General features: G+C 39.0%; 1 protein-coding gene across 1 annotated transcript; it reads right to left on the bottom strand.

The window, feature by feature from the left end:
• Positions 1-9,250: 9,250 nt before the first annotated feature.
• LOC131959140 (uncharacterized) lies at positions 9,251-12,022 on the bottom strand. The gene is made up of 5 exons (XM_059324245.1): positions 11,950-12,022; positions 10,280-10,639; positions 10,036-10,077; positions 9,570-9,929; positions 9,251-9,417 (listed from the first exon to the last, which is right to left on the bottom strand). Exons 1-5 carry the CDS (start codon positions 12,020-12,022, stop codon positions 9,302-9,304), a joined length of 951 nt encoding a protein of 316 aa, XP_059180228.1. The 3' UTR covers positions 9,251-9,301.
• Positions 12,023-12,815: the final 793 nt, after the last annotated feature.

The following is a 12,815-nucleotide window of genomic DNA, read 5'->3' as shown; positions in this document are numbered from 1 at the left end:
ACCGGTGAGTATGATTATATTGTTCTTACCGCAATCTATACACAGGATCTGTCACAATAAATAGAAACATCCACAACAGGGCACCAAAATATTGTAAATGCCTCATCATAAATGCTATCACTCATATGGGGAAATCAAATATGTTTATATGTCTCGAACCTGAACAACACGCGTGTGTGACAAAAGTGTGGTTAGATGGCTACCAGAATTATTAATAATTATCATAATTAATTATCGATAATACATTATATGACTTGATTTACTCTAAGTAATCCCTCATTGGGACACCACTCTGTAAAACAGAGAAAAGAGCCAATTCACCTTTAGGTTCCAAATTAATAGTTTAGAAACTTTATGGGACTGATTTCTAAATCAGTCCCATAAAGTTTCTAAACTATTAATTTGGAACTTCCAGACCAATGAGGTGCTCACACATCTGTAGAGCTCATAAACCCCAGGCATCATGGGTAGGAAAGTTTCTGGCTGTTCCCTTGCCAGAGAACCAAAATGGAGCCCAGATATCATTTTGAGAGGTGAATGAGAAATGCTGCTGCAGGAGTAAACTAACCAGAGACACAGGAGGTCAGGCTGAGGAGGAGCAGGATGCTGCAGATCATCTTCTCCCTGAGAGGAGACAGAGGTGAAGAGTCACACACACATGAGCTCAAAGTTCACACATTACAGCTGAGACAGAGAAAATATGAAACATACTTATTACACGTCTGACTAAAGATAGAGTGACCTCTGCCCGTGTGACTTCAGGTAACAGGTGGGACACGAGGATTCTTAAAATGACCTAACATGTGTTCAGCTGCAACATATATGCAGCATATCTTATATGTGCATGTAGTGTTTCTGTGGCTGTGTGATACTGGGCTTACACCAAAAGACTTCCACAGTCCCAAACTAAAAACTGAAAGTCTTTAGTGAATCTAGGAGTTTTACTGGAGTCATGGTGCTCCGTCAACTCCATGGTTCAGTGTAAGGTAGTAATCTGCTCTGTTTCATATCAGTCTTTTCTAGTCTTGGTTTGGATCATATCAAACGTGTTTTATATGATCGCAAGTATCAGTGACGTAACACAATCACCAACCAATATATGAGCGGTTCCAGAGCAGCCAGTAAAACCACTTCGACAGGAAAAAGAAACATCACAATAATGTTAGAAGGCTCAAGCCTAAATACAAATATAGAGATGTCATATATTTACGGCCACAAGCAGGATTTGGGATTTTAATTATCATTAAATAGGGCATAAATGTATATCATGAATTATTTTCTAAATTCTCATTTCCTTCATTCTTCCTTATATCTATTTTTACTGTAAAATAGTCAACTTTTCATGTGATAAAAACAGAAACCCTTTTTCAGCTTTGTGAGGGGCATTTTGTGGCGTCTTCTCTTCTTCTTTTTGGTGTTTTTTTTTCCAACACAAACCACTGCACACACAAACATTGCATGGTAGGTAAAACATGCTAAAGGAAATCTAGTTGTAGTTTTGTGAATAGTGACCCTGAAAGATTGACAGTCTTTGTAGAATCTCAGTGTGAGACTAGGGCTACGTTTACACGAGGACGGTCTGAACAGAAGACGCAAAAGTGTGTGAAATGTGATTGTATGCAGCCAGGCGGCATCACTTAAAGCCATAAGAGCATCTTTGGGCATGCAGAAGTTTTCACGCCACACATTTTCATCAGCTACTCCTTCCACAAAGTTCTCCTCCATCACTAGATCTCCCAGGTCTCCTCCAAAGCCGTCTGGCTCCTCCCACCAATCGCTGCATCCAGAATGTGATGGAGGTAATTCCAGATCCTTCTCTGTTCACTAATACTATCTGTACATATCCTGGACATTTGGTGGAAAGACTCCTGTAAGTTTATTAGAGCTGCCAGAGCAGCTTGAAGGTCCCACCATGGAAATAATCCCACGTTTCTTTATTTCCTGTCCTGGAGCATGTATGTGACGTAAACACATACGTGACGTGAGCAGATCAGATCAGAGTTTTGTGTCTTGTCAGTGTAGACGACACGCTACGGAGGAGAGGATTACACTTTTACACTTTGGAGGGTGGTTTCAGATTTTTGCATCTTTAAGCCCCAAAAACGCCGTCACCGTCTAAACGAAAGATAAAAAAATATTTTGTTGTTTTTACCTGCGAGCGTCCTCGTGTAAACGGGGCCTAGACTGGGACTAAAAACTCTAAACACTTGTCTTTAGATGTGAGCAGGTGTGAGCTGATAGTCTTGCAGGAGTCTTTCCAAATCTTTTCAAAGTCTTCAGGTGTATAGGTAGCATTGTTGTGTTGAGCTGTGCAGAGAGAGACAGCCTGTGAAGCAGCAGTGCAGCAGCACAGGACCAGCTGTGAGAGTGCTCCAGGTCTCCACCTAGTGGAGGACTTCTGCATCACACACAGTAGCCGAGCACCTGGCTGCACACTGACAGCTTCATGTCAAATCATTTAAATCCAAAATATCAGGAAGTGAAGCCTAACACTACCAAAGCAGAGAGTCCTCTCCCTTGCACCAATGGAAGCACTTCATCTTCTTTAGTTTCTGGTGGAGTGCATTAGAGGCTGGACTCGAATGCGTCCAATCAATTATTTTTAAAAACATATCGTAGGTCCATAATACCTGGCTACATGCAAAAGACAACAACCTCAAAAGCAACAAATTTCCTGTTGTTGTTGTTAAATTTCCAACAAAAGCTGTAACTTTTATTAAAGTGCTGTTTTTATGATGATGAGCTTTTAGGCAGGGGGGCACAAGAGATTTTTTCTTGCTGATTTTATAGTGGGGTGAATCATTCAGTGATGGGGCTGATGGATGTACCATATGGTAACCTTTATTTACACAAAAGTCGGACGTGTGGCTATGTTTTTTTAATTTTTTAACCAAAGCCTTTATTGATTCATAAAACAGCATATTTTTGTATTTAATATAAAAGGTGGACTGAGTCAGTGCAACAGAGTTGGAATTAACTTCTATGTTGAATGTCTGCTAAATCTGCCTGTCATAGTTGTGTTATGTTGTTGCCACCTGGTGATAGCACAGCTGTATGGAAGGGCCCTTTCTGAGCCAAGGTGAGTATGTGTGTGTATTAGGGCAGCAACTAACATGCCGTGGTTTGATGCTTTAAAATTGTTCTAGAACATTGTTGGGAAGTTTGAGTCTTCTGACTGACTCAAATCAACCAAGCCAGTTTCTTAGCCCTGTTTTAGGGATCCAATCACAGAGCGGGGAGGGACGGCAAGACGATGACGTGTACTACTCGGCAGAGGGAAGCTTGTAGTTTTCTTACGGATCCAACATGGCTGCTGCAGACGCGAAACTCTCTTTAAACTATTTAAAACACCATCTACAGCTAGAGCGAAAGTTGAAAGGCGAAAGGTCTCTGGGGGCTCCGCTGTCCCCCGGCTCGGAGCTAGATCACCGGTTGCGCCCGCTAGCGAGACCGCCGGTCCCCGCCGGTGATCTGGCTCCGAGCCGGGGGACAGCGGGGCCCCCAGAGACCCGCAGCAGCTTGTTTGTTGCCCATAAAATCAGTGGATGTGTGGCTGAATGACATGAGGGGGAATAAAGCGTGAAAATAAATAATCTTGCAGAAAGCGAGAACTGGAGAAGCAAAGCAGCAGCAACACTCTCTCACAGACACACACACAACAAACATCCATCTCTGTTGCTCTACTACGTCATCTGGTATAACTGATCTGATTGGCTAAGAGCTACCTACAGACGCTTTGATAGACATTCTAAGCGTCCAATAAACGGCTCCGGAGGATCGTAAACCACACCTCCTCTACGGAGAAATACATTGCTCGTTGCCAGACTAGCCCTCATTTGAGAATAGTCTGGTGTTAGCCAGGCTAAGACACACCAGTATTCCAGAAGCTTTCAATAACTTGATTTGTTTCAGGCTTGCTGTGAAAGTTAGAGACACCTCTGTGTAAAAATAGCACCTTTATTCATGAGCTGCACTCTGTTTTCATGCCGAGCTAATGCTAGTTAGCTTTCCATGTGTCGGCTGCCTCGCTTGAACCGCAAAGCTCACAATACAGACGGTGATCTTTTATTGATGTGTGTCATACAGATTTGAGTTTTTTGCAGTTGCACTACAGTATGCTGACCGTTACACCAGGTAGGCATGGTTAAATATGTTACATCAGCAGCATGCTAACTAAAGACTAACAGAGCGTTCATCACACCGTGCACATTATCAATCACACACCAGCATTCGGCATCAAAATGAGTACTTTTCAACTATAAAACATGTCCACTGCTAATCATATTACATTGACAGACAGCACCAAAATATAGCCAATATTAGAGTCAAGTAAGGGCTGAGTGTAATATTTTACAATTAGCTAAAAACACAAAGACTGAGAGGTATCTGTCACAAAATAATCATTATAATCAGCATTAGTCTAGGCCTATAAATAAAAAAGCAGCTGCACTTACCAATGATCCTTCAGAGCATTCTAACATGAAAATGATGCAGGCTAGCCTGTAGGAGAGCAAAGTAGCTGTAACGTTACATTATTTTTGCGTGGGTGAGACAGAACTAGTCACACTAACGCCTAAAGTGACTGACACTGAACCCACAACAATTGTTTCTTTGGTTGAAAGAGCGAGCCTCGCAGCAGGGATTGGTTGAGCCTAGAGATAGTTTCATGTGTCATTCCCTGAAGACCACGCCCCTGGAAAATGTTGACATTAAACAAAAAACGCTGATTCAAAACATTACCTGTTTATAGTGAGAATAGAGTCGGTTCAGGTTCACTGGGACAGTTTTCAGGACAGAAGTACAATGCTGTTTTCTTATGCTGTCCCACTTTACCTGAATTGACCCTATTTGAACAAGTTTATGTTAGCGCTCTGTGTCTACCAGAAAGGCCAAATTAACTGTTAGCAAGCTAATGTTAGCTATGTGTTTGAAAGTTAGGGTACTTAAAACTGCAAAGCTTTCTGATTTATCCACATTCTCCAACACAAGTGTTTTTCAGTTTGTCAGCTTGTAAATAAAAGTTTGGTTTGGTTCTTTAACTTGTTGGTAGAACATTTCACCACACAGCAGCTTTTAGACATTTTTCTTACTAATGTATGGCGGAATAGCACTTGGGAGCACTTCGACTCGGCGCAGTAATATCATCACTCCTGACGGAAGTGAGAGGGAGCGGAAGTGATGATATTACTGCGCCGAGTCGAAGTGCTCCCAAGTGCTATTCCGCCATACATTATAGTTATCCTTTTTATCCGCTTAGAAAAGCGCCACGTTTTATTTTGTGTCGCCATACTTGGTCGATTAACTACTCGTGTAGCTGTATTTAAATAGGGAAAACGTGGAGGAGTTTGGTCGCTTCTAACTGTCCATCTGTTTGGGTCCTAATGAATGAACTGGGCTAAGCTAAGTGCTAGCCAAGTGGCGCCGCGCGCCAGGGCGATTGAGTGCACGCATTGAGACGCAAGAGGTCTGTATCAACTCGTCTTACTTACCCGAATAACATGTTTTAATATGAAAAAACGGTGGAGTGTTCCTTTAATCTGTATAAAATCGTAAACTGCAGTCACTTTCAGGAGCAGCTTCCCTCTACCACCTACAGTGCATGATGGGAACTCTCGGCTCTCCATTAATCTAATGAGGTTTAATAGAACTTTTTCCTAATTTTCCTAATGTTTTTTTATGTGAGGTTATTAGGCTTAAAACCATTGCCCTCACTCGAACAGCTCACACAAGCTACCTCAGCAGATCCACTGACATAATCAAGTCACACCCGCATCACTACCTGGACACGGACAATTTCTTTCCATGGGTCATCAGCACATTAAACACAAACAGAAACACTGTTTCTGTCACGTACCTGCAAACAAAGTTTCAAACCAAAACCAAAACTGTACTTTACACCCACTCAGCTACTTGTTATTTTTACTCTTTACATATACAATGCTGCTCCTCTGCAAAAGCAGTGCCACTATTTATTCTCTTCTAAACCCACATGCACTTTACATATTGTAGATTTTCAATTATTGCCTCTTAGTGTGTTGCCTTAGTATATATATTTTATATCAATCAAGCAAGCAAGAAAGCAAGCAAGCAAGCAAATTGTATTATTATTATTATTATTATATTTATATTTTATTTATATAGCACCTGTCAAACAAATCCTGTGTAATTCAAAGTGCTGTACATAATGAAAAAAACAACTTAAAATATTGAATAAAACGACATGGAGACTAATTAAATAAAATCACATACATATGAATTTTAAAATATAAAAATAAACATTCAATATAAACAATAAAATATAGGTCAAATAGATAAAAGCTAAAAAATTAAAGAAGTATAAACCATAAAAGCTTGCCATAAAAAGATAAGATGCTAATAATAAGACACTACATAAAAGCCAGATTAAAAGATAGTTTTTAGTTTATCTTTAAAAGTATCAATATTTCTAGCTCTCCTCGGTCCTCCAGCAGGCTGTTCCAGCGTTTTGGAGCATAGCTGCTGAAGGCTGAATCACCCAATGTTTTAGTTCTGCTCTGTGGAACAGCTAAAAGAAAAGAGTCCGGGGATCTGAGGGGCCACAAGCATCTCTGAGATGGTTCAAGGCCAAATAGTGCTTTATAAACTAATAAAAAATGTTTAAAATAAATAGGAAAACTAACACACAGCCCGTGTAAAGCCTTTAAGACAGGTGCAATGTGTGCTCTCCTTCTGGTTTCAGTCAGAACCAGAGTTCCGAATGAACTGCAGCTGATTATGTTTTCTTGTGTAGAGTGTTACAGTCGTCTATCCTGCTAGTTATAAAAGCATGCATTAGTCTCTCTGTGTTGCTCAGACAGAAACGGCCTCACCTTTGAAACCTTTGTTTTTTAAATGATGAAATGCTGTTTTTTTGATATTTTGTATGTGATTTGGAATTGGAGTCTGAATCAAATATCACTCCTTTCTTGCTTCAATTTAATTTAGTTTTGAAGCGTCTTTGAGTATCTAGAAAACTTCGGTATAAAAACAGTACAGTGTCATCATCTGTCTGTGCAGGGCAAATCAGTAACTGTATTTCTCCTGTTCACTGATACATAATAAAAAGAATGAAGGATGGAAAATTCTATGTTTATAACAGGAGCTACGTATTCTATACTGTTCATTTTCCATGATGTATTAAATGAGACATGTAGAATAAAGAGATTTTGAGGAAATATCAAAATGTTTTCCTTGATTTTGGTTACTTTTTCTAAGGGGAGAATTTGATATGCATGATCTGTTCAAGGACTGTCGGAAAGTAAAAGTTCAGATGTTGATGTACAGTTTCTATGAGAAACAGTATATTTTTGGGGATTATTTTAAACAGTCAAGGGTTAATCAACTTACAGTATGTATGTAATGTAGTTTGTGTGGCCTGTGAATCATCAGTTGTTGCTGTTGTTACATGTTGACATGTTGTTCTGTCTCACAGTTTTATGACCAGCAAACTATTTCCTGTGTCTGTGTCTGTGTCTGGTATAAAATGTAACATTAGTGTTTTGTTCAAGTTGTTGAAGAAATTGTTAATTCACCTGGTGACCTGTAACTGATCAAAAACAGAACTGAAGCAGAAATTTGACAGAAAATAACATAAATAGTCCCAGTCCATAGAAGAGGACAGTTATTGCTGTGCTGGATGGTTGTGGTCCACTTCCTCTTGGAGGAGGATCTGTTCCCTTAAGGCAGGGGTCTCAAACTCAAATTACCTGAGGGCCGCTGGAGGATGTATCAGAATGACCAAAAAAAGACACAAAATGACAGAAAAAAAAGACACAAAATGACAGAAAAAAATAAATTACTTAAAAAAGACACAAAATGACCACAAAAAAGACACAAAATGACTGAAAAAACACTAAATTACTTTAAAAAGCCATCAAAATCACCAAAAAAAGACACAAAATTACATTACATAACATTTCCACTTGCGTAACAGCAACACGGCAGATAATAAACGCTCCGGTAGCAGCACGGTAAAGTGCCATTCATATAAAACTCACATTAAACTTTCATATCAAGGTGGGGGCCACAAAATATCGTCACAAGGGCCGCAATTGGCCCCCGGGCCGCAAGTTTGAGACCCCTGCCTTAAGGCCATGTTTCCTTGAGAAAGGCCGGGATGAAAAATGTTGAGATGCTGTTCAAGTTTCTTTTATTTTCTCTTTACAGATCAGTGTGTGTGTGTGTGTGTGTGTGTGTGCGGACCTGTTAGGATAAAAACAACATAAATAAACCTTCTCCATGTTCAGTTATATGCATACTACCAACCTAATATAAACTAAACAGAAGAAGTTATTTCATGGCTATATTAACATAAATCATAGAAAGAAACTGCTGTGTTTCACAGATATTCAGTTCAATCATAAACACATTAAATGATGTTTGAACATGTTTTATCTCTATCCGACATACGAGTCAGATGAGCTGAGGGGCATAAACCAATCAGTAGATTTTCAGTGAAATCAGTGTTTAATGTGTCCTGTTCAAAATACATGATGACACTTTTACAGCCAATGTTGATATTCTGATTAGTTTTAATTCTAGTTCTAGTTCAATTCTAGTTGGTCTCACACACTAATATATTTGACATCTGAATGATTATTTATAAGCTGAATAACTATATTAAATTTAAAAAAAGTATATTTAATAGTGTGGTAAAAATGTAATAAATCAATCAGTTTAGTCAGTGCAGAAAATTATTTTTATTATAAAATAAAAAATAGAAAAAGTTTGAAATTCATTTGACTCAGGTAGAAAAACATACATGAACATGTTCATTTATCAATGTAAAGAAATATATAAACGTCAGATTTTGTTCACATGAATCAGATCATAATTCAGATCAGACATGAAACAAACATGTAAAGTAAATGTTGCAGATAAAATGAGAGCAGAAGACCTTTGTGATCATTGTTGAACAAACAAAAATAAAACAGTAACGTAAAATTTAAATTTTACAGTTTTCATGCTGTCAGACAGTAAAGCAGCTTCACTGTGAAAACTAACACATGAAGAACAGAAACAGCAGGTTTGATCATTTATACTGATGAGAAACAAAAGCATCACTTCCAGTTTCATGACATTAATGGGATATTATATACACACAACACTTTTCCAAGGGCCCACACACTCACACTTGTCACGACTGTTGGGGGGAAAAGGGAGGCTCTATTATAAATGATAGGCTCTATTATATATTATCACTATTTCAATAATTAAATACTTTGAGCATCTTCTAATCTGCCTGGTGGCCTGTAACTTTTAACTGAAGCAGAAATCTTGTTTTTTACGCAACAAGTAACATAAATAGTCCCAGTCCACAGAAGTAGGCAATCATTGCTGGAATAGCTGCTTGTGGTCTTGCTGAGTTTGGTGTCTCTGGTTCTGGATCATCACGCGTTGCTTCAAAAAGAACAAACAGATCTGAGTCATTCATGTGAAGAAAAAAACTTACTGCAAGAAATGACAAGAAGGAAGTGTAAGAACTGTGGAAGCCCATAGTCATTACACTCAGGTTCTTATCACCTGGAACAAGTTCCACTAGATCAACTTACCAGTGACGTTGAGCAGACATGTGCGAAAGCCACCTTCATCACCTCTGAGCACGTCACACACATAAGGTCCAGAGTCACTGATCCTGAGGTTGGACACATGGATTCTGAGTCGTCCTTCTCTGAGGACGTCTTCGTCAAACTGGACTCGTCCATTAAAGTGTATATAGTGAGACTCTGGGACCTCAGCACCTTCATACAGATGAAACAGGCATATAGGTTTGAAGTCAGTCAACAGTTTGCAGATGATATTAAAGTGTTTGAGGGGAATGTCTGGTCTGGGGATGAAGGTCCACTCCATTGTGATGTTCTGGTTCTCCTCTGCCTGATAGTAGGTCTGATTCACATTCACTACCATTTCTCCTGTTGAGGAGACAGAGAGAAAAGTGATGAGCAGACAGACTTTCTTCTTCTTTGAGGATATTAAAGTGAAGGAGTAAACTATCAAGTAAACAATCTGTTCCCTGACTTGCTGTGTTTGGTGTCTCAATTTCGGGCCGATCCCTCACTGCTGCAAGGAGAACAAGCAGATCTGAGTCATTCATGTGAAGAAAAAACATCTGACTATAGACTAAAAATCAACATCCACGACAGAGTTAGATGTAACAGATTTACAGAAACGAAAAGAAGGAAGAAGTAAGAACTTTGAGGTCCATAATCACTATACTCAGGTTCTTATTTATTTGAAAAAAAGTTTCACTGAATCAACTTACCAGTGACCTTGAGCCGACATGTGCGAGAACTCCGACCATAACCTGTGGACACTTCACACATATAAAGTCCAGAGTCACTGATCCTGAGTCTGGACATATGAAGTCTGAGTCGTCCTTCTCTGAGGACGTCTTCGTCAAAATGGACTCTATCTGAAAACTGTTGATCCTGAGACTCTGAGACCTCAACACCTTCATGGAGATGAAACAGGACTGAGTCAGGTCTGAGTTCATTGAACAGCCGACAGAAGATGGATACGTTGAGTGAAGCATCAGGTTTGGTGGTGAAGGTCCACTCCAGCGTGATGTTCTGGTTCTCCTCTGCCTGATAGGAGGTCTGTGTCACATTCACTACAAATGTTCCTGTTGAGGAGACAGAGAGGGGAAGTGAGGAGCAGACAGACTTTCTTCTTCTTTGTGGACAATAAAGTGAAGGAGTAAACTAACCAGAGACACAGGAGGTCAGGCTGAGGAGGAGCAGCAGGATGCTGCAGATCATCTTCTCCCTGAGAGGAGACAGAGGTGAAGAGTCACACACACATGAGCTCAAAGTTCACACATTACAGCTGAGACAGAGAAAATATGAAACATACTTATTACACGTCTGACTAAAGGTACAGTAGTGTGTTTCTGTCACTAGATGGCGCCAGTTTTCAACTGAGAAAGAAAGAGAAAATATGAACCTGAGATGAGCTGTGGAGATAAAGCAGGTGGACCGTGACTAAAAGCTGCAGTCAAGTCAAGTCAAGTCAAATCAATGTTATTTATATAGCCCAAAATCACAAATCACAGATTTGCCTCAAAGGGCTTCACAGACTGTACATGGTACGACACCCTCTGTCCTTAGACCCTCACATCGGCCGGGGAAAAACTCCTTAAAAAACCCTTTTAACAGGGAAAAAGAAGAGGAAACCTCAGGGAGAGACAGAGGAGGATCCATCTCCAGGACGGACAGACGTCAATAGATGTTGTTATACAGGACCAACAGAGCAGAAAAGGGTAAATAGAGGCTGAAGGGGGAGACAAGACGAACCAGTTTCCAACAGACTCCACCTCCTCACTGTACTCACCTTCCACAGACAAGGTGAACGTTGAATGTGGAAAAGTCCGATTTTATGTGTAACATATAAATGTTTCATAAAATAAAAGACAAATCTAGACTCAGCTTGTTTCCATTCTCAGTAATCTAAAATTAGCAAAACACAGATCACTAAGAGTTAATCTGCTGTCATGACATTAGAAGACAATGTAAACTGGTTATTTGTAAGAAATTTGTTTTGCATGTTGATTACCTGTAATTTAGACTACTTATGTTTATAATAATAATAATAATGATAATAATAATAATAATAATAATAATAATACATTTTACTTGTAAAGAACTTTTCATTGTTAAAAACAATCCCAAGGTGCTAAAAACGGTTTAAAACAAGTATTTTACTTTTTTGTTTGTTTTTACATGAAGGTATGGATACAATCACTTTAAATATCAGACTTTCCAGCTGCATATTATGATTATTCATTTTTATCAAATCATACTTGGTAGTATCACAACTTTTATTTTGGAAAAATCTGCTTTTATATAATTTATGTGAATATTTTTAGTCATAAAATTAGCAAAAATGTCACAGCTTAAGGTTGTAGTCGTACTAAGTTGTAGTAGTATTAAATACCTCGCCCTAATCCTCTTCTGCAGCCGCAGCCTCTTTTTGAGTCTTTCTGGTTCATGGATTCACCGTCAGGCATTACAATAATTAATAACAACTTTCATGTCAAATGAAATGCTGCTGCAGACTGGGTTGAAACTACAATAACACAACACAACATATGTCTACATTAATGTTAATAACATGTTTAACCCCGTGTCCTAAATCTATTTATAGATCGACAGTGAGTCCACAGAGAGACACAGAGAATATCAGACAACTGAATATAAAGCTAACTTACCTGTAAATCATCCAGTCGTCTTTTTAAAACTTCTGTATCGTCTCACAGGTGGATCAAACACTTCCCACAAGATCAACAACTGTGTGTGCAGATAAAATCTCAGTTATCTCTTTCTTTCCCTTTTGTTTCTCTTTGTTGCAGAGTAAACTGCGAGTTTCCTCCCAATGAGTCTCTCCCGCCTCTGCTGTTCCTCCAACCAACAACTGGCAAAGGGCCGTAGGCGGGCCGGACCCATGTCCCTGTAACTGATGCTCAACTGTCTCCTCTGACTCCCTGACAGTGTTGGAAGAAGTAATCAGATTACTTCAATACAGTAAAAGTACTAATACCACACTGTGAAATGACTCCACTACAAGTAAAAGTCCTGCATTCAAAACTTACTGAGGTAAAAGTACAAAACTAAAAGTATTATTTATGCAGAATGGACCCACTCAGATTGTTTAATACATTCCAAATATATTAATGGATTGTTATTATTGATGCATTTATGAAAGCAGTGTTTTCATTTTCTCTAGGTAGGGATCATTTTAAGTACTTAATGTTATGTGGTTTAATTAAAAAATAATTTTAAACTGATCATGAAAGTAACTAA

Source organism: Centropristis striata, chromosome 21 (assembly GCF_030273125.1).
Source record: "Centropristis striata isolate RG_2023a ecotype Rhode Island chromosome 21, C.striata_1.0, whole genome shotgun sequence".
NCBI classification, from domain to species: Eukaryota; Metazoa; Chordata; class Actinopteri; order Perciformes; family Serranidae; genus Centropristis; species Centropristis striata.
This window is presented reverse-complemented; position numbering and strand designations above follow the sequence as displayed.